The 23,440-nt window shown below is 51.3% G+C and overlaps 2 protein-coding genes across 4 annotated transcripts in view; one reads left to right on the top strand and one right to left on the bottom strand.

The window, feature by feature from the left end:
- Positions 1 to 6,317, top strand: part of ADAMTS14 (ADAM metallopeptidase with thrombospondin type 1 motif 14) — a 77,698-nt gene extending 71,381 nt beyond the window's left edge. For both annotated transcript variants that reach the window (XM_003783589.3, XM_003783590.2), the window contains 3 exons: positions 1,542 to 1,671; positions 1,866 to 1,976; positions 4,334 to 6,317. In XM_003783589.3, the coding sequence (XP_003783637.1) occupies positions 1,542 to 1,671; positions 1,866 to 1,976; positions 4,334 to 4,827 (735 nt within the window). In that variant the 3' untranslated portion in view covers positions 4,828 to 6,317. The remainder of the gene's footprint in view (positions 1 to 1,541; positions 1,672 to 1,865; positions 1,977 to 4,333) is intronic.
- A 5,601-nt stretch (positions 6,318 to 11,918) lies between these two features.
- On the bottom strand, positions 11,919 to 22,682 carry TBATA (thymus, brain and testes associated). Of its 2 annotated transcripts, none has more exons than XM_023509633.1 (9): positions 22,642 to 22,682; positions 21,134 to 21,369; positions 18,845 to 19,000; positions 17,895 to 17,986; positions 16,553 to 16,720; positions 14,666 to 14,747; positions 13,730 to 13,868; positions 12,927 to 12,979; positions 11,919 to 11,962 (listed from the first exon to the last, which is right to left on the bottom strand). In XM_023509633.1, the coding sequence occupies exons 1-9, from the start codon at positions 22,680 to 22,682 to the stop codon at positions 11,919 to 11,921; spliced, it is 1,011 nt and encodes a 336-aa protein (XP_023365401.1). The 2 variants fall into 2 exon arrangements, with proteins under 2 accessions (XP_023365401.1, XP_012656809.1); XM_012801355.1 differs by having other exon boundaries at positions 16,553 to 16,723; positions 17,901 to 17,986.
- Positions 22,683 to 23,440: the final 758 nt, after the last annotated feature.

Below are 23,440 nucleotides of genomic sequence, written 5' to 3'. Positions count from 1 at the left end.
ACTGCATAATAATGGGTATTTTTATTTTTATTTTGCAGTTTTTGGCTGGGGCTAGGTTTGAACCTGCTACCTCTGGTATACAGGGCTGGCACCCTACTACTTGAACTACAGGCTCTTAAAGAGCCAAAATTCTTACACCATTCTTGCAGATTTTGTATTCTTCTCTGTTCATTCTACTATAAAATAGATCACTGGTCCTTGAAGGGCTTTGTAAATAAAACTAGCAGAGTTGGCAGATTGTAGAAGATCCTGGCCCTTTTGAAATCAAAGTCAAATATAGAGTTGGGTATCTAAATCTGACATTTTATTTGAGAAGTAAGAATTGTAACCCGGTGCATATACATAGGGTGGTCTTTGGTATGTATAAAGAACAAAAGGAAGGCTGGGGGTTTATTAGAAAGAGAAATGTTGCATATTGTTTTGAATGAAAGCTCAGTGGCAATAAAGAAGATTTTGGGAGTTGGCAAGTTGTGAGTGACAGCCGTGGGGAAAACGCATCTTCTAGTCAGGGCAAGTCATTTCAGCAGCTACTAGGTACAACTGGTTTTAGGGTTCCAGCAGGCCATTTCAGCAGCTGGAACTGGGCTGGCAGAACATTCAGTTCTTGGAGTAGGTGCTATGTGCCTGAGTGCTTTTTTCCCCTGGGCCCTAGACTCTAGCTGGGTGTGACAGAAATGACCCATTTCCTATAATCAACTTTCACAGTCCCTTGTGAGCCTGGCAGAGCACTCAAGAGCTGTTAGCTGTTGTTTGTAATTGTTCATCCTTGGAGGGTGGCCTGTGGTTCCTTGTGGCCCTGTGACCCTTGTGTCCCATGCAGTGGCCACATGTCTAGTGTGAGAGGAGGAGCTCTGTGGGTTCTTCCCCATCCATCTTAGGGAGGTCATGGTCAGTGGTCGCTAAAAAGTGACCAGTCACGTTGGGCAGGGTTCTTTGCTGGAATCCCTGCCTCTCTACCCCAGGACCCCCAGGACCAATTTGTCAGAGTAGGAAGCCTGTCAGGTCCAGGGTACAATGTGTGTGGCAGGCACTACTAATAGTGGTCCTCTATTGCCTCCTGCTCCCTACACCCACACCTTTCCCTCTCAGGGGAAGGGGAACACTTTTGAACACACCTCTGCAGACTGATGTTTGGTGAATTGAATGTCAAGATCATTGACTATCAGAGCCAGAAGGGTCTGTGGAGACCCTGTGACCCAGCTCTCTCGGTTCTCAGAGCCAGTGGGGCAGCAGGTGCCACAGCCCAGGCCCCTGCCTCCCGTTAACAAGATATCATGTGTAAGTCAACCTGCTGCAGTGCTGTGCGGTGGGTCACAGCAGGGGGCAGTGATGTGCCAAGTGTTTAAGAGCCCAGGCAGCACAGACCAGACCTGGCAGATACAGGCTGTCATAGCTGGAATCGGGTCTGGGAGGTCCCCCCTGGTGAAGGCATGGCTCTCTGTCCTTGGGCATTGACTGGCCTCTGAGCTCACTGGCTGGTCCTTGTCTTTCCACCCACCTGACCCTGGCCTCTGTGGCTCCGCCTTGACCTCCAATGGCAGTGCTCTACCACCTGCGGAGAGGGCATCCAGCAGCGACAGGTGGTGTGCAGGACCAGCACCAACAGTCTCGGGCAGTGTGAAGGCGAGAAACCTGACACCGTCCAGATCTGCAGCCTGCCCGCCTGTGGAGGTGAGCTGGATGGGATGGAGGGCCGGGCCCAGCTCCCAGCCTCGACCCAAGACCCAGGCCCTTAGAAATCCCAACACTGGAGCTGCTCACAGGAAATCTCCAGAACTCCACGGTGAAGGCTAATGTTCGGGACCTCGTGACTCCAGAGGGTCAATGGGTACCAAAAGTCACAAGTGATTTTCTGCTGCTCACAGGAAATCTCCAGAACTCCACAGTGAAGGCTGACGTCCGGGACCCTGTGACTCCAGAGGGGCAATGGGTACCACAATCAGGACCCCTACATCCCATTAACAAGATATCAGCAAGTAAGTGCCGTCTTTGGACCCCACACCCTCCCCATACCTTTCAGTGGCTCCAATGTCACAGCATGGGCCATGCAACAGGGCAGACTTGGTGTGCACCGTCTGTGTGCCCTGAGCTCCCTGGGCCTCGGACACATCAGTGGTGCAGTAGGGATGATGTTATATTGGTCCTTGACCCCTTATCTGCAGTTCCAAAATGATTATTTCTAAGTTTGGGGCAGACTCATTTGGTGGCAAAATCTGACCTGAACTAACAAAAAATCATTTATTCTTTTGTTATAGAAACATAACCATATTTGGTTACCAGGGGATATCACAGACTCTGCTAAGGGTGCTCTATAATATAAACACACAGAGTATTACTTTTCTGACCCCAAAAGTTCTAAATTCTGAATCATTCTTGGTTCCAAGATTTTCAGAGAAGCAGCTGTAGGTCTGAGCTGCTTTTGTAGGGCTGAATTAAGTAAGAGAATGCATGCTCTCCTGCCCAGCTGTCAACTAAAAAGAATGACAAAGAGTGGTAATTTGTCCCTGCCCTGTGATCGGGGGCTCATCACGTCATCCTCCCACGTTTCCATCCATCCATCCTCAGTAAATACGTACTGAGCACCTGCTACGTGCCAGGCTGTGTACCATGCTCCCTTCCTGGGTTCTACCACCTTTCTTTCCGTTCCTCACCCTCCTGAGGACTTCTGATTGGCAAGATGAGTAGCAGGAAGATCTAACTCGTAAAGGCCCTAGGACTCCTAGTTAGAGGACCAGTTGTCTGCGTGACCTACTGCAAACTCCTTAACCTCTCTTAGTTCAGAGAGCTCATCTGTAAAATAAAAGGCTTTGATCAAAGATCTTCAAAGGGCCTTTGAACTCCAGCCTTGCTGCCTCTGACTCTGTGCTGAGTCTCAGGCTGAATAAGTCTGGGCTTTCTCTAATTTTCCCTCCAAAAGCCAAGGGCAGGCCCTGACTCTGGTTTTAGCATTCTGGTGCCATCTAGAGGGCACTAGCTTTCCATTTTCTGTGCTCTTGTATTCCACTAATTCTGCCCCTTCCACCTCCCTTTTTTCTCCCTCTCCTTCCTCTCTCCCCCCAGTCCTAGGGAAAATGAGGGGCAAGTAAAGCTCCCATACCGTCACGTTCTGTTTGGAGAGACCTATGTGGCATTATTACAAAAACGTTTTTAGACCATTTTAAGCAAAGCAAACTAAGTACCTTGAGCACCCCTCTATGTCAGGCACTTAAAAAATGTTATTTACAGCTGGGCACAGTGGCCCACTATAATCTCAACACTGTCAGAGGCTGAGGAGGGAGAATTGCTTGAGCTCAGGAGTTTGAGACTTGCCTGAGCGAGACCTCGACTCCTAAAAAAATGGAAAAACCCAGCTGGGCACCAAGGTGAGCACCTGTAATCCCAGCGGCTTTGGGACACTGAGGCAGCAGGATACCCACAGCCTGAGTCTGAGGTTGCAGTGACTTATGACACCATTGCACTCTGCTCAGGGGATAGGTTGGGACTCTGTCTCAACAACAACAACAAAAATGTTATTTACAGTTATAATGTCATTATTTGTTGGTAAATATTAGTTTTATCCCCATTTTACAGTTAAAGAAACTGAGGCTTAGCATTTAAGTGACTTGCCTAAACCTCAAAAGAGGCAGATTTGAACCCAAATCTGCTTCATTCCAAATTTAGTGGTGGAAGGCTTAATGTCCAAATGTGTGCTGACTGGTGGCAGGGTGTTTACTGTGCTTGTCTCCAGTGGGGGTTGCCTGGCTCTGGCTGGAGTGGGTCAGATTCTTCTGGGTTGACTGGGGAGGGTGAGGGTTGCCACTCCCATCTAGAGCAGCTGCAGGTTAGAATCACGCTACGTCCAGACCACACCCCAGACTGTCCAGTCTGTCTTGGAGAAAGAGGTGGGCAGTAGCTGTTTGTAAAGCTGCCTGAGTGACTCCTGTGTGCTGTCAGGTATGAGGACAGTGGCATAGGGCCATGGTTCTTAGACTCTCCCACACATCTGAACTCCTGGGGGGCTGTGAGAGCATGCTGCCCCACCCCATGCTTCTGATGCAGTAGGTCTGGGTTAGGCTTGAACATTCGCATTTACAAGTTTCCAGGTGATGCTGATGGGGCATGAGGGGGATGTCACTTTGAGATCTGCTGCTCTAGAGGGTTTTAGCTCCTCATCTATATAGCAAGGGCTTGCTCTCCTGTCAGGCGGCAGTGTGGCCACCTCTGGGAAGAAGCTTTATAGTAAATCCAGCAGAGCTGGGGGTAGAGGGTGGGTAGTTGGTGGTGAGGGGGCAGTGGGGTCTGTGTGCCAGTATCCCCCCACTGATTGGCGTGGGTCCTTATGCTGTGTGTGCAGCGGAGCCCTGCCTGGGGGACAGGTCCATCTTCTGCCAGAGGGAAGTCCTTGGTCGCTACTGCTCCCTTCCTGGCTACCACCGACTGTGCTGTGACTCCTGTACCAAGAAGGTTGCAGGCCCTGCCACTAGCCCAGATCCTGGCTTAGACTCTCCACCCACTGTCTCCACTCCTGGAAACCCCTTACCAGGACCCAAAGCCTCTCCAGATGCTGTGGAACCCACCAGGGAGCCAGCGGGACCAGATGACCTCCAACACAGCCAACCAACACAGCTCCCAGGACCTCCGGACACAAGCTCCCTGGTGACCCAACATCCCTCTGTCTCCCAGAAACTCAGCCCTGGAACATTCTGGGGTACCTCCCCTACCACCCCAAAGGAACAGCCTGGGGGCTGGACTCAGGCACCTGTGCCAGCCTCCAAGGATAAAGGGTGGCCCAGGGAAGACCCGGAGCATCCAGGTACCAACCTCCCTGCCACTGCCCCAGTGACATGAGCCATGCCCCACCATCCCACCAATGACATTTACACTGTGAGCTGCCCTGGGGAGCCCCAGCTCAGAGGACACACACGCATGGGGCAGGGGCAAGCACAGACTTCCTTTTAAATTATTCACCTTCTAGTTCTTGTTTGGGGCTGTAATGCTCTTTACCCCAAGAAGGGGGGTGGGTGGAAGAGAGATCAGGGAGAGCCCTAACTGGAGATACCTCAGCTAGCAGCCCCCGTGTCTGGGCTGAACCCCTCAGCAGCTCTTGTTGGTCTCCTGACATGACTGGGCCCTCCTCTTTGCCATGGACCCCAGGCTGAGAGCTGCCAGGGCTACCTGCCTTCCCCAGAACTGTGGGGACCCTACCCATTCTGGTCTCTATGCCCAGAAAGGCAAAGCAGGGTGAGGGGAGGTGAGGCACTCACAGCCAAGGCTGGGGTGAACATGGCATGAGGCTTCCGGCTACAGGGCTGGGACAGGTGGAGGCTCTCAGGTCCAGCTCTTGGTAGCTGAGGGCTCCACACAGCTCCACCAGCGAAGGCCGGGGAGGCTGGGGAGTAGAGGCCAGATCAGCTTTGCTGGCTGGAGGGGAGTACCTGTGGCCACACTCTGCCCAGCAGAAGTCACTTCTGTTACTTCTGGTGACTACAGGTTAAGGCTGGCCTCTAGTCGTACCCCAACCCACCAGAGAAGGGGGCTTAGGACACCCTGGGCCCCTGTCCTCACCATCCAGGGCTTTCCACATTGGTGCTTGACCCCTGGCTGGACCAGGACCACAGCTTTGATCATGACTCTGGGACACGGAGGGGTTATGATTTCTCAGGCTGTGCCCTCGGTCCTTGCCCTCTACCAAAGATCACTCCTGCCAGAGTCAGGGGGTCTTCTTCTGCCTTGCTCAGGCTAAGCCAGAGGTGTGTGTTTCTCCAGGCTATGGGGCCTCAAGGCAGAGAGCCAGAGAGTCCACATATATCTGGGCCCTGGGAGTGACCAGGGCCACCCAGGCCCAGTACCCCAGGATAGGATGCTGGCCCCTGCCCTAGGTTGTGGTGAGGAGCACACATTGACCCATGGTGCTATAGGGCCTCGGCCAGGCTAAACTGCCCCCTGTGTAACCTCCAAGGGACAGGTAACAACCCTAGACTCTGTGGCTCTCAGGAAGTGGCCTAGGTCCCTAGCATATCCCCCTCCCCTGAACCTCACCCAGGGTCCCCGCCAGGTGATAGAGGTGCTTCTTGCTTCTTCCTTCCCTGAGGAGGGGCTGTTCTGAGCCAGCCAAGAGGAACGGGAGCAGTGAGCCCCTGCCCTGTGACCTCTTAGGGAACAGAGGTCCTGGGAGGCTCACCGGGTGCCCTCTCGACCTGCTGCCCTCCCCTGTCGCTCCCTTAGATGCTGGTACGCACAGGGTCATTTCTGTGGGTTCCAGTTAAAGGGTGTAAACCCTTGTGCCTTGGAAATGCAGATCTTTAAACTTTTATGTATTTATTAACATTGCTCCTGGTGTTTTGTTTCAAACCCCCAAAAGTTGTGTTTGTTTTTTATTCTCTGTCTTGGAGGGAGCGGGCAATGAAGCCAAAACCAATTAGCTGGCTGGGCTGTAGCAAGAGGATCAGCGGTGAGGGGCAGGCAGGGCTGGGACTGGAATCTCAAGAAGTCTTGGCTCTCAGCCTCTCTAGCCAGGCCATACTCACTCTGTGGGTCCTCTGAGCAGTAGCTCAGGGTTGGGGGGCAGAACCAGGGCTGGGGACCTAGGGGGGTCCCACTTGGACTCCACCACTGAAGAGCTGGGCAGCCTTGGATAAGTCACCACCCACAACTTTGTACAAAGTGAGAGGTATCTGAAAGGTAGTTGGGGAGGCTATAAGGCGTTTTAATGATCCCTGCATAAATGCAAGGGGGCGGGAATTTCCCTGGAACTCATCAGCTCTTTTCCTCAGCCCTCCACAGATGCATATAAGGAAAATCTGGGGCAGGACAAAAGACTCCCCCCTTGGGCCTTGATCAAGTGTGAGAGTTCAAATCTAAAAGCAATGCTCACTTAAAACAGCACTGAAGACACAAAATACCTAAACATTGAACATAAAAAGCATTGCTGGGAAAAAATTTAAGAATACCTAACTCAGGCGTGGTACCTGTAGCACAGTGGATACAGCACCAGCCACATGCACTGAGGCTGGCGGGTTCAAACCCAGCCTGGGCCAGCTAAAAAACAACCAGGCGTAATAAGTTTTTTTGCAATAAAACATAGCTGGGCATTGCTGTGGGCACCTCTAGTCCCAGCTACTTGGGAGGCTGAGGCAAGAGACTGGCTTAAGCCCAAGAGTTTGAGGTTGCTATGAGCTGTGACACAATAGCACTCTACCAAGGGAGACATAGTGAGAGACTCTGTCTCAAGAAAAAGAAATACCTAAATCAAAGTAGACCATGTCTATGAATCAGATGCTTCCATATTGTTAAGATGTCAGTTGTCCAAGTGAGCTATATATTCCATGTGATTCCCATCAAAATTCCAGCATAGAATCCATAGACCCACACAACATGGTGGTAATGGTTAATTTCATATGTCAACTTGGCTGGGCTAAGGGATGCCCAGATAGCTGGTAAAGCATATTTTGGGGTGTGTTTGTAAGAGTGTTTCTGTGAGAATTTAACATTTGAATCCATTGACTGAGTAAAGAAGATCACCCTTCCCAATGTGGGCAGGTGTCGTCCAATTCACTGAGAGCTCAAATAGAGCAAAAAAGGCAGAGGAAGGATAAATTTTCTCTCTCTGCTTGAGCTGGGACATCCATCTCCTGCCCTTGGACACTAGTGGCTCCCCTGGTTCTTAACCCTCTGGGTTTGGACTGGAATTACACTATAGCAGTGTTTTTCAGCCTTTTGTCTCACAACACCCTTGTCCCTATAGTTAAACTTCTGTAGCACACTTATGTTGATTAAAAAAAAAAAGAATATACTTACTGTGCTTTGAACTTTTTCTGAAAATAATTCAATTAATGTTCTTAAAATTTTTTTGTGGCAGACTGGCTGAAAATCACCGCACTACAGGTTTTCCTGCATCTCATTTCGACAGTTTCTTTATAAATTAAATGTTACAAGTTAATAAGTTACTCTTAAAATTTTACAGGTTAAACATATGCTTTCCATACCACCCAGTGGTGCCTCCCTATGTATTCACACGGGAAACACAAACACTCGTCCACAAAACGGGCTTATCCAAACATTCGTAACAACTTTATTCAAAATAAGCTCCAAACATACACCCAAATGTGTATCCAGTAGTGAAAGGATAAATGAATTATGGCATAGGAAGGAATACAATGGAATATACTAGACCACGAAAAGGAATGAACTACTCACGGCGTTCGTGCATGAATCAACTGGGATAGATCTAAAAAGCACTGTGCTACGTGAAAGAAGCCAGGCCCCCAAAAATGACACCTCGGGTAGTTTCATTTATATGATACTGTGGAAAAGGTACTAGCATAAGGATAGAAACCAGGTCACTACTTGCCAGGGCTGGGGGTGAGGAGGAGGATTGATAGGAAACGGGCATACAGGGCAACTTTTTGGAGTGATGGAGATGTTCTATATCTTGATCGTGCTGGTGGTTACCTACTGCAAAGATTTATCACATTTTTTTTATTTTATTAAGTCAAATACACATAGATCATGAATACATTCATGCATATGTGGGATACAATGTGCTGATTTTTTTTTATACAATCTAATGTGGTTACATTAAACCAATCAACATAGCTTTCACCTCCTTTACTTGATTGTGCCAAAACAGCTATGTTCTACATTTCACAGATTTGACTTGTACCCTTGTCATATGTTCCATAGGTGTGGTCCCACCTTTTACCCTCCCTCTCCCCCTCCCCCCCCTCCACTACTCTCCATCATCCTGGGCTATAGTTGTGTTCTATTTTTTATAAGAAAGTGTGAGTAAATATAAGTAGGTTTCATAGAAGTACTGAGTACATTGGACACTTTTTCCTCCATTGATTTATCACATATTTTTAAGTGAATTTCCTTTGCAAATAATATTACTTGTATGTAAAATAATTTTTAAAAAATATCTCATAACCTAGGCAATGGGAGATCTCTGTCTACCCAAGCTCGCTGGGAAAATGCTGTACTTGGAAACCCTCTGTCCGCCCCCTACCACCCCAACTAGTGGTTGGTTTGATTCCCGGCATTGACATTTACTACTTGAGTGAAATTTTACAGCTCTCTGAGCCTTATTTACTGATAATCCCTTAGGAAAAGATGCTGCGTGCAGTGTCTGGCACAGTTATTTCTTTTTTTTTTCCCATTCAAATTTCCTTTATTATTTCTTATAGCATAACTGTGTACATTAATGCAATCATGGGGTACAGTGTGCTGTTTTCATATACATTTTGAAATACTCTCATCAAATTGGTTAACATAGCTTTCATGTCATTTTCTTAGTTATTGAGTTAAGACATTCATACTCTGCTTTTAGAAAGATTCACTTGTACCCTTGTAGGATAAACCATAGAGGTGACCCCACTGATCACCCTCCCTCCCCCCATCCACCCCCCTCACTTCCCCTCTCCCACCCCCCTTCCCATATTCTAAGGCTATAATTAGGTTATAACATTCCTATGAAAACTATGAATTAGTACAGTTATTTCTTATAATTTCACTGTGCCTGTCTCCGCCTCCCTAGACTGCAGGCTGCTGGAGGGCAGACGAGACCCTTTTCTTATTTGACTTCTCTCCCCACCCTCTTGCCCACCAAAAAGCAGCAGCAGGAGGCCTCTGAGACTCCCTGGCCTTGGCTGGGATGATGCTGGAAGGAACTTACGGACAGCTGGAGGCCCCCAGGCAGAGCCTTACTCTCTCAGGTGAAGGCCTGTTTTTGCTGTCAGCCCCTCCACCACACACACCCCTGGGAAAGTGATGCCCTAGGACCGGCACTTCCTTATCCTCCCAGAGAGGTGGAGGCTGCTCACAAGTCCAGTGTCCTGGGACAAACTCAGAGTGGCAGGAACCCCCGCTGCATTCCTGGCTCTTGGGCCCCTTGTGCACCTGGGAAACCTTTAGACAGTGGGAATTGGGAGGGTTTAAAGATACCTCACCTGTAGTGCTGTGGGCAGGGGATACAGGTCACAGAGTCGCAGGGGACTAATCCTGGACAAGAACCCTGGACCAGGAATCTGGGATGGAGTCTACTTCTACATGTGCTGATACTGGTGGGGTTCACAAGTAATGCACTGGGAAATGATTTGGTCAGAAATTTTGTAGGTCCCAGGGCAAAACCATTATCCTTTAGTTGCTTAACTTTCCTCCTGCTGCACCTATGTCCCATCTGATAGGGGATAAGTGCAAGCCAAAAGGTTAAAAGGGGCCATGGGAAATCCATCTAATATCTATTTATCTTTTTCAGATTTGGGGGCATTTACCTGACAATTGATAATTTCAGTGAGGGATAAAGGGAAGTTTGTAAGCTCGGTGGGAAAAGAATAAGGCGGTCTGTGTTTGGCTGTGTATCCAGCAGCCCTGCCTGCCCTGTCCTTCCCCAGAGATAAGAGTCCCAGTCTCCTAGTATGGGATGGGCTATGAACAAGAGCAATTTTAGGGCGGCACCTGTGGCTCAGTGAGTAGGGCACTGGCCCCATATACTGAGGGTGGCGGGTTCAAACTCGGCCCTGGCCAAACTGTAACACAAATAGCCGAGTGTTGTGGCGGGTGCCTGTAGTCCCAGCTACTCGGGAGGCTGAGGCAAGAGAATCGCCTAAGCCCAGGAGTTGGAGGTTGCTGTGAGCTGTGATGCCACGGCACTCTACCGAGGGCGACAAAGTAAGACTCTATCTCTACAAAAACAAAACAAAACAATTTTAGTAGGAAAGTGAATAGCCTGTCACAAGGCAGCAGTTATATGTTCAGTAGCTGTAGGAGTACCAGCAGAAGTTAGGAACCCACGGGATGTCCATCAAGCGTACTGGTTTCCAAGGGCCTATCTGGAGTCAGTATAAAGAGTGGAAGTTTTCCTCTTGGCAGTGTGCGAGCTCTAATAAGAGCTAGAAGTTTAGCAGTTGGGCTGACTTTATAGTGGGCAAAGAGTATGCCTTAAGTGTTTCATGTGGCAAAACTATTTTTCCATGGTTATTATGTTTCTCTTAAAATTCCATTTATAAGAGCCATCACAAAATAGCAATAAGCTTGAGTTGTCTAAAGAAGTGTCTGAGAGATGCTCTTCTGGCTTTGAAACTATTTTTACAGCTGCCAGGCAATCACGTGGAATGGAATAAGGCTCTCCACTGCCAGGGAGGGGCAGGAGGGTAGCAAGGCTTAAAGTGTTACACTCCAATTGCCATGTTGCTAAATCCTATGCTTTTCAGAACTGTAACCAGAGAGGGCTGCTGTTGGTAAGGCAGTAAAGTGCAGCTGGTAAGAGCCAGGGATTCCAGAACCAGACCTCTGGGGTTTGGATCCCAGCCGTGCCACTCACTGTGTGACTTTGGACAAATTCAGTTGCTTCAACTGATTCATCTACGAACATTTGACCTCTTTGGGGAGAATCAAATATAGTGCCACATATAAAGTGTATAGAACAATTCACATGGCTCTCATCCTCAGCTTTTACCTAAGTTGCTGCCTCAGTGGCCAGCACATGGGAGGAACTCAAGAACCGGCAACAGTGACCATTGTAAGGAGGCCCGTGGGTTCCCTGACCTCTGCTCTAACCTACCCGGAGCCCTGTGTGTCTTGGCTCCTGCAGGGGCAGAGACCCTTTCTCAGGCATCACACATAAAAGAACCAGGTAAGCCCCACATGGACAGCCGCACTGGGCTTTCTCTGTGGGAGCAGGCCTGGTTCCCTGCAATCCTTCTGTTCTGGAGTAAATGACCCCAAATACAGTCCTATTCCTGCTAGGAGACTGGAATTGTCCTCTCAAAAGAAAGACAGGAGTTTATTTAGCAGACTCTTTGCATTAGGCAATTAGGTGCCACTGCGGGGGCGGTAGAGACAGAAACTACCCTGAATGTGGGGCCATGCTTGAGCAACGCAGGCAAAATTGTAGGGGTTCCTCAGCTCTCTGCCACTGGCTTCAATGTTTCCTCCTCTGTGTCCTAGCTTGAATGCATCCGAAGAACTTGTGCTGTCCCGATGTACTCTGGGGGAAAGGGAGAGGTGGCAGGCAGGAGAGGATGAGGAAAGGTTGGGCCAGGCCTCTAACATGGAGTTTCATGGGAGCCCCGGGCAGATCCCTTTTCCCAGAAAGTGCATAGGGGGAGCCTGAGTCAAGCCTGGGTTCTGCTCTCGGCTCTGCTAGCGACATGGGATGAGCAGATTCCTTTCTTGGAGTCTCTTCACCACCCTCTCTTCTTCTAACCTCCAAGTAACAGATCTCAGTTACGTGTGTATGCTGTGCCATAAACTGGCAGGACTCAGGACCCTTGTCAGTCTAACTGGGGAAAATAGCTCCATAGAGGATGTTTTTTCTCTTCTCTCCCTCCCAGCCTGCTCTCCCTTCACCTGACTCTAGACTAAAGCTTCAGGATGACTACATGGACATTCTCTGGTCTCCCCCGCCCCTTCTGTGTGCGCTCATGCTCCACACAGCAGCCAGAGGGGGCACACCCACCCTGCTCACAACCCTCCCGTGCACCCGTGCTTTCCCAAAGGCTGGCGCTTCCCAGTCATCTCATCGCATCTCTCACCACTGTCCCCAACCTGAAGACCTTGGCCACCCTGGCTGGCTTGCCCTTCTTCTGACACACCAGGCGAGGAGAGTGCACTCTTCCCAGACCTGTCATTGAGCTCAAAGGGCCCTCTCCACACCCGTCAGTCCTTCTCTCTACCTGCCACAGCTCCCAAGCCCCTCGTGTGTTTTTATTTATTGTCTGTACTCCTCATTAGGAGGTAAGCTGTGGAACAGCAGGAACTGGTCTACATTCTTCCCCAGTGACTTCCAGAGCCCAGCAAATTGTAAGTGCTCAATAAATACTTGTTGAACGAATGAGGGAAATGAACAGATTCCTTGGGCAGGGACCCATCTCCAGATTGCCTTGAATACCTGAGAAGTGCAGCCAGCATTTTCGGCAGGCCCTGAGGACCACCCCAGTGTGGAAGCTTACCTGGCTTTTCGTTTTCTGCTAGTGGTGGTGTCTTCATCTTCTTCGGTGATTGACTACAACAAAATGCAAAGGAGAGGGTGGGAAGGTCGTTCTGGAAACCTCCAGGTGGCAGGGTGGGCAGGGAAGTGAGGAACTGGTGCAGGTGCAGTCAGCTGTCTGCTCTAGGGGGAGACAAGAGTCACCTCTTCTGAGAACTAGAAAGAGTCTGTCCGTGGCTGACACCCAAGGGGCCTAATTGCATCACCCCAAGCAGGACACAGACAACAGTGGCTTCACTGCCCAGTGTGGCCACCAGGAGCCAAGACCTTGCTGGCTCGGGAGCCATAAGAGATGCCTGCTATATTATCCCTCCCCCCAACCTGGAGAAGGTCATTCAATTGTTCCTGAGCCTATTTCCTCATCTGTAAAATGGAGTGAACTGTCCTGTGGCCTGGAAATATGTCAAATACACAGCCTTGTTAGGCAAACATGGCACTCAGTCCTGCTGCTCTCTCTGTTGACGTTTGGGCTCCACTCACCTGCTCTGTGAGGCCTTTGAGCCATCAGGGCACTTAACCCTGGTGTGAAGGTACTTTAGGATGCCTGAGTTAGTATTCCCCTTGACCTGTGTTGCCCATAGACAAGCTCTTTGGGAGGGCTAAATGTGGCTCATCCAGCCCTATTTTCTTACAACTGACCCCAACAAGCCCTTCAGCCACACAGCTGACAGTGGGCAAGGGCTGGTATGGCTGCAGAACTAAGAGGGATGTCCCCAAGGGAGGGGCTAGGCCCTCTGAGGGCCAAGGGAGGGCTGCAGAACTTACCTGCAGGGTGCTTGATTTTCTTGAAGTTCTTGGACTTCTTCCAGCTGGTTTAGGAGTTTTTTTGTCGGCATGGTGGTCAGTGGCTGGGGAAGGAGCTGAGCCACGGCTATCTGCAGGAGCCCCAAAGCAAGGTCCTTCTCTGAAAGCACATCGGGGGCCACATCCTCAGCCTCCAGCCCCCACTTCCTGTCCTGGATGAGACAGCCCCTCCAGCTCTTTCCCAAGCCTGGTTGAGGGCAGCTTTCTCTCCCTCTCCTACACTCTGCCCACAGGTTCCTACTTTTCTTCTGGCCTCTGTGTATAAACAGTGCCTGGCCCTCCCACGTGGTCTTCCCACCACACCAGCATGTGTGTGCCTTGTTCTTGGCCCCATCTGGCTCTCCTGCCTGCCACACCCTGGCCCCCTCTGGGAAGCCTCCTGGAAACTTCATTCTTCCTCCTCCTCTACTCCCCTGTCAAGGGAGTCTTTTCCAATTCATCATCACTACTCATCCTTCCTCAGGTGCACCCTCCACCCACAGTGCCAAAGTGCACCTGCATGTATATTCGTGTGTTCCTGTGCACACATGTGTGAGTTCTCGTGTGTGTATTTGCAGCTGTGCATGTGTGCCCACACATGTGTTTCCCACAGTAGTGTGTGAGAGGCCGTGTCTACTAAGCACAGTCTTTGGATTTCTCCCTCCCAGGTGCCTAGGCCTGGGGTCAGTGTGAAGAAGGAGTCCCCTGCAAGGAGCAAGGCCACACAATTCCTGCTGAGGAACAGAGGAAGAGGAAGCAGGGGCAGTGTCTGGCTGGGAAGGATTAGTTCAGGGCCCCAAAACAGAGAGAGACCTTGGCGGGGGCTGAGTGACACCTGAGTCCTGCAGAACCAGAGAACAAGGAACAGGACTTTGGCAGCCTCCACTCAGAGAGGAGGTCATGGAACTGTGTCCTCACCTTTGGGGGGTGCGTAGAGCAGCCAGAACTGAATAGAGCTCAGCGAATCTGTTTGCAGGATCTGACAGAGGAGCTCCAGGATCTGTCGGCAAGAAGACAGCAAATTCCAGCCACAAGCACAGACAGATGCGGGTTCAGAGGGTACCACAGGGCCCCTTCCCCCAGGCTTGGCTAAATTCATCTCATAACGGTCCCTGCCTCCCCTTGGCATTGGACTTTGTCTCACAACAGTCCTGGAGGAAGATTCTTAACCTCCTACCCCCACTGGACAGTGAAAATTTGAGGCTTTGAGAAAAGAGAGCACCCAACAGGGGGGTTGTGGCAGAAAGAAGCCTCAGCTATGTGGACTCCTCATCCCCAGAGCCTACTTGGGCTGGCTGGACCCCGGGGCCCCTCCCTGGGAAGGCAAATTCAGGGCTGTACGGCCAGCTCCTTGGAGACCCACCGAGTCCCACATGCCCTGGTCCTTGGTGTGGGAATTTCGGGAACCCCATAGGATGCCCCACCCTGAAGCTCCCAGAGTCTGGAGATATTAGCAAGGAGATAGGGAAGTCCCAGGGGGCAGCCTGAAGGTGAGTGCTGGCTGCTTCTGCAAACTGCTCAGCTTGGGGCTCCTTCTGGCCGAGCAGTGGGCACACTGGGCTCCTAGCTGCATTCTCAGCCTTTGGCATCTCTGCTACTTCAGGGCTCAGTTTCTCCCGCATTTTCCACTCAAGTAGCATCAGGAAAAGATCCAGATCTGACTCAGATGGGTAATGGGGGCTCCCTAGGCAAGCATGTTGATGGCGTCTGCGGTTACAGTGGGCTCCAGGTGGGAGGTAGAGCCCCTGGAGTCCTAGGAAAGTGGGGTTGCTTCAGTACTTGGTAGTCAGTCTTCTCAGGACCCGGAGGGGACTGACAGTTCCCAAGAGGTCTGCCTTGTTCTTGGCAGAGTGGAATCTGGGCCTGGGCTCTCCCAGGCCTGCTTGGGATCCCACCCTCGTCCCAAGTACCCACCCGCTGCAGTGACCCACCCTGATCTGCCCCTGGACCCTTAACCGTTTTCCGCATCCAACTTACCTGCCCTGTGCCCCCTCCCCACAGGACCTGAGAACCTAATTCCAGGCGAGGCGAGGCCACCCTATGGTGGAGAAAGCACCTTAGTCCTGGCTATGCTGCTGCTTCTCTGGGGAACCGGGGTCACGCATATCACCTGGCAGGGCCTCGGCCTCCCCATCTGCAGCATGAGGGTGCTGGGCCCTGTCTGTGCTGTCCACTTTGCTTCCCTGTTGCAAGGTTGCATGCCTGAAAGCACTGGTCATGAGGGGGGTGGTGGGGTGCTGGCTCTATGTATGACAGTCAGCGTGCATTTTAACAGGGACCTCCAGTGCCTTAACCCACTGGAACAAGGCATGGACTCATCTCAGACCTTGGGGAAACTTGAACATGGAGGAGGTGGGTGCTGTGCTCACTGAAGCACAGGCCAGGCCCTTTCAAAGTGTGGAGCCCCGGCTGGACCTAGCCTTGTAGGCTGTGGGTGCAACCTGGGGGGATGATTTGAGAGCACACAGGACAGGCCTGCCTTCTCTATGCTTCTCAATCCACCTTGTAGCTCCCTTCATCACCTCATCAAATGCCGCTATGGAAACAGACCTTCTGTGGCAATTTTCATGCTCCCAATTTGGGTAGATCATGGAACTAAGGCCAGGGGAGGGAAGGCTTACCCAGAAACCTAGAGGCAGCAGGGCGCTGGAGCCCAGCTTGCTGACTCCCAAGGCTGGGGTTTTCCCTCTCACACTCTTCAGTGCCAGAGTCCCTGGGAGAGGCCATACCCTAGGGCAGCCTGTGAGCGTCCTAAATGAGAAAGCCAGGGGGCTGGGAGCAGAACCCCCCAGACCAAGGTCTTACCAGCAACTCCTGGTCCTGGAAGATGACATCCTGGACTCTTCTGTCCCTGCTGGAAGCGTGGCTCCCCTGGCGAGAGCTACGGCGCCCCACAGATTGGGTGGAAGAGGGGATAAGCCTCCCCGTCTCAGCAGAGTACTTGGCTCCCTGCTCCCGTGAAGGCTCCAGCTTCTGCTGGGACAAAAGTGGCCAGAATCTCCAGGGGGCCGAGAAGAGTGGAGTGACAGCAGAGGGAATAATACAAGGAGTCCAGGTTATGGCTCCAGGACACACACCCCCCCTCCAACATTCCAAATCCCAGCATCACAGCACTGCTAGGAATCTGGTATATCATCCAGGCACTCCTGCCTTGTCCTGGACCTCTGCTTACACATCCCCCAGTCTGCTCCCCTCCCTGGCCAGCCCTTCCTCTGGTTGCTATTTTGGCTTAAACTCGTAAAAGTTCTTCCTCCTGGAACTCAGCACTGGAGGGCTAAACTCTGGCTGCCCCATGATGGTCACTGTTCTTCCTCCCAGGCATGTCCTGAGGGCTGCCCCTTCCCCAGTCCAGCAGCGCCACTAGAATTCCTAGCTCAGCTGCCCCCAGACCTGCCCCAAAAGCTTGGCATTCTTTCTTTGTCCTGGAAAGCCAGGCCTCTGGACACAAGACCTAGGGCCTCTTGCCCTTGCAATTCCACTTAAGACTGGAAGTATTCTTCTCCCCATTTTAAGGATAAGAAAACTGAGATCCGAATAGCTTAGTTGAGTGGCCCTGGATGCTATAGAGAGTGAGCTGTGAGAAGGACAGAGGAATGAGCCCTCTGCCTCTCTACTCTGGTTGCCCAAGATAAGCGGCAGGACCAGACTCAGCTGTAAAGGGCCAAGCTGTCCTCAGAGCGATTCCCACCACTGTCAGGCTACCTTCCAGTTGTCTCAACTGCTTATCACCAAACGGTACCCATGGGGTCACCCCATCCTGGGCGAAAACCTTCAGTGATTCTCTATTCCTTATGAGACCAGTAACTAAACTAAATTTGGAAATTAACAGCAAGCTCCTCCCCACAAAGTCAGCCTCCTTCTCTCTTCCCCACACTGCCTGTGTACACCTGGTCTCTAGAGATGGCTGAGTTCACCTGCCTGGCTGCTGCACTGGTGCTGTGGCCCAGTCCACAGGTGAACTTAGGTATCGGAGACTCCCAGATGCCACATCTCCTGTGAACACTGCTAGGATGTTTTTGTGCAGGTGTGTTCACCTCTCACTGTGACACTCCTCCCTCAAGTCTGTATTAGCTGGTCCCTCCTCCCTGCTCTGACTTAGGAGGCATCTCAGCACAGAGGGGTGGACCCCTGTCTTCTCTTCCCAGACTGTCGCACTTACCTCTTTGTTCTTCAGCTTGCTCTCCTTGGTGAAGACAGCCACCCGGGAAGCCAGCTCCTTCAATTCCTTCTTCCAGGCCTCTGGGAGGAAGGGACAAGTTCCTGCCCACTGATATCTGGAGTGCCCCCCTCCTGCCTGTGGCACCAGGAGTGGAGGAAGAGTCAGCAGCCCTTTCTATTCCATCTTATAGGAAAAAGGGGGTGGTGCCCTTGAGGGAGAGGGTTAGAAGTCACACCATGGGTAAGGGCTGCCTCCTTTCTAGGGGGGACAAATGCCAATGTTACAGCCTATGGCTTACTAGGGGATGCTGGAGATCATTTGTCTGCCTGTGCCAAGATGCATGTGGTTTAATTTAGCTTTGCCTCTTCTGGTCCCTAAAGCCAGGACTGAGATTCAGGGGATATGGCTCAAGATGTGGAACTACTCCTGGAGAGGTTGGCAAAGAGCATTGCACCTCTCTTCCCTGCACTGGAATATTACTGGCTCCTTCCCGAGGGTGCCCCCTACCCCCACCAATCTTACTTCTTCACACCCTGGTAAGGGAAGGAGTAAGGCTTGGCAGAGCAGAGGCCTCCAGGATGCTGCTCCAGCATAGTGGCAGAGTATGCTATTGGCCAGTGCCCACCGAGCACACAAGTGGCTAAATATTTCAAATTGCATTCCTGTCTGTAGCTGCAAGTCATATGACTGCAACCATGAAATCTGCTTGTTCTTTGCTTGTTGTTATTCCTTAAGCATCTCAAGTCCAAGGACAGTGCATGTCTGAGGGCTGGGACCTGGGGATGGGGCAGGGTAATATAGAGATGAGGCTGCTTCAGGAAAGAAGGGAAAAGTAAGGCCCCTCCAGCAAACTCCCCCGACCTAAAAGCAATGGCCCTTTGCTTCTCAGGCACCCACCCAAGGGGGTAGCTTAGAGAGCGTATGGCCCAAGTACCCACCAGAAGAAAGCCAGGGGTTCCGGTTGGACTGCGGGTCTCCAATGGGGAAGGAAGTGGTAGGCAGCCCCATCGGATAACTGGGTAAGGATGCAGACTGAGGTAAGGGACTGAGAAAGAGGTCGTCCCTGACGGTACAGACGGGCTTCCCGGTGAGATCTGTGAAGAGTGAGAGATGTGGAGAGAGGCCTGGGAGGAGCCCCCAGAGTACCAGGAGGTGGGAAAGAGGCTGGTGGGCAGGGAGAGCTCTGGCTCCACTTCTGATAACCATGAGCCCATAGACCAGGGGTTCTCAACCTGTGGGTCACGACCCACAGGAACTGTATTAAAGGGCCGTGGCATTAGGAAGGTTGAGAACCACTACCACAGACTGTCAGAGCTGAGAGGGCTCCTGTGACCTCCTAGACCAATAATCCCCTTGCTTAGAATTACAGTTACAAGGCTGCTTAGAATGGACAGGGAGGAAGGGACCTCCTAAGGGTCACACAGTGAGCTGGGCAGAGATGAGACAAGAACCCAGGTTTCCTGGGACCCTAGTTCTAGATACCTTTTGATTTCCCATGACGGAAAAGAATTGCAGGCGTGAGTGCACAGGGGTAGACAGCTTAAAGATGAGGATGTTAAGTCATTGTCTGTGAGGGGAGAGGCCTGGACTCAAGTCACAAGGAAAGAGATTGAACCAGACCAGAAACTTTGGCTTTCTGTCAGGCTGAGCAAGGCTGTGTGCAGGGCAGCTTGGGGGTGATGGAGGGCAGATTACATGTGAGGACTCTCTGGCCCAATGCTGGTGACTGTTACATTAGTCTCGATAGTTAGGCCCTGAGGACCAACCGGGTTAGGCTCAGCCTGGTTGCCCTCTCCTCCCTGAAACACTGGTGCCCAGACCCTCACTCTCTGGGCTTCTCCCAGCTCCCTGCCTCTCATTTCCTCTGCTGATTTCTTCTAATATTTTCAACCTCTTAAATTTGAGGTCCCCACGGCCCAGGTCTCAGATTCTTCTCCTGTACCTTCAGGGACTCCTGAATGATCCCACCCAGACACTCCACTTAAAACACCAGTTCTGAAACAGCTCTCATGCTGGTATCTCTGCCCTGAACTCCAGACCCGCCCTCCAACTGGAGGCATCTCACCTTTTACCTCTTCCAAGACCAAAGCCTTGACTCCTCCCTCACCCTCTACCGGACCCTATGTAGCCTTCCTTGTCTGTGCCAATGCACTCTCGTTTCCACCTGTGCAGGCCAAGAACCCTGGAGTCAGCCTGGATTCCTTTTCCTCTCGTACCTCACTCTAACCCATCATCACGTTTTATTGGCTTTACCGTCTATGTAGGTCTAGAATGTCTAGAACAGGGTCTGAGCCATCCTCAAGACGGAGCGGGGTGACCTGTCTCGGTGGCCTGATCTGTTAAAATCTCTCACTTCTCCCACTTCCATGCTCTCAAATTTCCAATGGTTCTGTTCAACTCAGTGAGGAGTGAATGGTGACAATGTTGGCCCACATGACTGTGGCCCTCACAGCCTCCCTAATGCCTTTTCTCCCCCTCCTGCTCTACTCCAGCCTAGCTGGTTCTGGCGTCCTTGCTGTTTCCTATTCCTCCAGCGGAGCCGGGGCACGCTTGCCTGCAGGCCTGAGCATTTGCTGCTCTGTCTGCATGAGCCAGCCTCCTCTGCAATATGCACGCTTCCCACACTCCTTCCTGCAGGACTTTGCTCCAATGTCATATTATTGGCCAGGTCTTCTTCAACCACCTTTTAAATGCAGCCATCTCCCCTGTGCAGCCTTGACACTTGGGATCCTGTCCACCCCATCCCTTCCTGCTAGGGGTCAGCTCCAGGAGGGCAGCCACTATGTCTGTCTTAACTTCAGGGCCTAAAAAGTCCCCGACTCATAGTTTACACTCAGTAAATATGTGACATACAGATGGGTGAGTGGATGAAATGATATGTGACATACAGATGGGTGAGTGGATGAAATGCTCTCAGAGGACAAGTGTCCAGCTCTGGGCAGAATATTCAACCCCTTCTCTGGTTTGCAAACTGGAGAATCCGGGGGGAAGGGGATCCCGCAGAGGACCTGCCACCAGCCCATGGTCTTGTGCTTCTCTCCTGTCCCCCAAGCCGAGTCCTGGCATGGTCACCTGGCAGCTCTGGGAACCTGGCCAGGCCCTTATACTCTCTGAGTTCCAGCCTGAAAACAGAGACTGCAGCCCGAACTTCCTCCCCAGTCCTCAAGCCCCATTAATGATGCCCCATCTGCCACTGTCCAGCCATGTCCTGGCTAAGCTGGTCCTACCTTGGATGTGTGTCACATGCTGGGGCTGGGGGTGGTGTCTGGAGAAGAAGGAGTGGTGGCTGAGGCGGCCAAAGCGGTAGGCGCCAGGAGTCAGGGGTTTGGGGGTCTTCAGAACCTCTGGGATCAGCTCGAAATCCACAATCCCTGGAATCACCAGCTCCTTCTGTGGCCTGTCGTCCGCATGGTTCCTTGGACTGTTCCCTGACTTCTTCTCAGGTTTCAGCTCTGCCTTTCGACTGAAGGAGAGGGTTTGAGGAGACACTAATGGAGCCTGCTCTGGCAGTGGTGCCCGTGTGTGCTCGGAACTCAGTGCTTATCGCAGAGTCCACTCTCAGGCACCCTGAAACCTGGTTTCCTGGATTTCACCACCACCCACTTGGCCCCCCCAAACTGGGCCTCCCAGAGTCCTTTCCCAGCTGATGTAATCCAGTTCCCCTGTCTTGCTGAGATGCGTTAGCAGGGAGCTAGGATTCATGTGCAGGAATTCAGTTGGACTGTCTCAGGACCCCAGTGTTCTCCCCGAGACCAATGTCTAAAACAAGAAAGAGAAGCCACAAACCTACCTCCTCACCCATACACCTGGAATGGAGCAAAGTTATCTTATATATACTGCCTAGGTTCAGGGGGTTGACTCAGCAAAAGCCTCTCCCCAGGCCAAACTGTTGACAGCCCAGAAGACAGCTATAGGCTGTCACCCCTCCCCCATGCCCTCAAGTGCACTCTTGGCTGAGATTCATTGTCCAGGGGCCAAAGCTGGAGCATAGGCCAGTCCAGACCAGTGCGTCCTTTCCCGTGGGATCCCTCCCGGGAGATAGGGCAGCTCATGTGGTGGCTAGCAGGGCTGTGAGGCTGTAGGGAAGCTCCAACCTCCTGCTCTGCTTCACTGGGAACAAAGTTCTTGGATTCTCAGTCCTCACCCAGCACCCTCCCCCTCCTGAGGACACATGCCTCTGCCTGGAGAAAGAGTTTGAGACCACTCCCCGCCTGCTGATAGCTGCTGAGACCACCTGCAAGGTCTCTGTCTGCTCTCCCTTCTCCAGATGGCCCTGGCTGCAGGGAGTCCCTCCGAAGGAGTACAGGTGGACTCTGGAAATGCTAAGCAAGTCGATCTGTCCCTGGACCCTCTGAGGACTTCGCTGACCAGGCCCCTGAGTTTCCCGTTCCATTGTCCATTTGCCTGTAAGAGATCTGGGACTTAAAGAAATAAAGTAAAACTCTGAAAGTTGCAGTTAGCTGGCCTCCTCTACCCCCTGCTAACAGAGGAAGTCACCTCCTAGGAACCCCTAAAATTTCTGTGCTCTGGGCTCCTGCTTGCATCTTCTTCCTACCTAGTGAGGGGCCCCACCGTAACCTGGACTGACTTGGGCCTGAGGACTCAATGGGGGGCTGGCTAACTACCAGTGGGAGGTCAAATGCCTGTCTTGAATCACCAGTCTATTGAGTTTCCCCAAGGCCACCTTTGTCTTCCACCCTGCCTCTCCCCCCTCAGTCAGCATTTGGGGCCTTACTTCATCACAGGGTCTTCATCCAGCTGCACGTCCATAGCCATTGTATGGTTTCCGATGGAACAGAGACCAACGCACTAACTATTAGTGCTGGAGGAGGATAGCAGGAACTTTCATAGGCTGGTGGTGGGAGCGTAAACAGGAACAGACCCTTCAAGGGGGAAAAATGGCAATATTTTGTAAAATTAAACATTTGCATGCTGTATTATTCAGCAATATCTCTCCCAAATATAAGAGAAACTCTTGGAGCATGCAAGAGGAGCTAATTATAAAAATATTCATACTAACATTGTCCAAAATACCTAAAACCTGGTGACAACCAAAATGTCCCCTGGCAGAAGAACAGATATGTAAGCTGTGGTCCGTTTAGACAACAGAACATTTTATTGCTATGACAATAAATGAACCACAGCTACATATGACATGGATGAATTTTATACAATGCTAAGTCAAGGAAAGCAGGTTCCAGAAGACAACATAATATGAGGTCCTTTCTAAAAATAAAAGTTCAAGGGCAAGCAAAATTATCATAAATGTAACAAAACAACAACAACCAAAAGTGGGGAAATGCTAACCACAAAGTTCAGATAGTGGCCGTCTCTGAGGTTGGGCAGGGAGGGGAGATGGGAAGGAGATGTGTTAGTGGCTGCATTCTAGTTCCTGGTTTGGGGGGTGCATTTATTGATGTTCTTTCTATTATTCAATAAGTTAGTTAAATGAAATGGACAAAAGAGGCTCGGCGCCTGTGGCTCAAGCGGCTAAGGCGCCAGCCACATACACCTAAGGTGGCGGGTTCGAATCC

The sequence above is a fragment of the Otolemur garnettii genome, unplaced genomic scaffold (genome assembly GCF_000181295.1).
Source record: "Otolemur garnettii isolate 467f Iridium unplaced genomic scaffold, OtoGar3 scaffold00008, whole genome shotgun sequence".
Taxonomy (NCBI): domain Eukaryota; kingdom Metazoa; phylum Chordata; class Mammalia; order Primates; family Galagidae; genus Otolemur; species Otolemur garnettii.
Note: the sequence above shows the minus strand (reverse complement) of the source record. Positions and strands in the feature narration are given on the sequence as shown.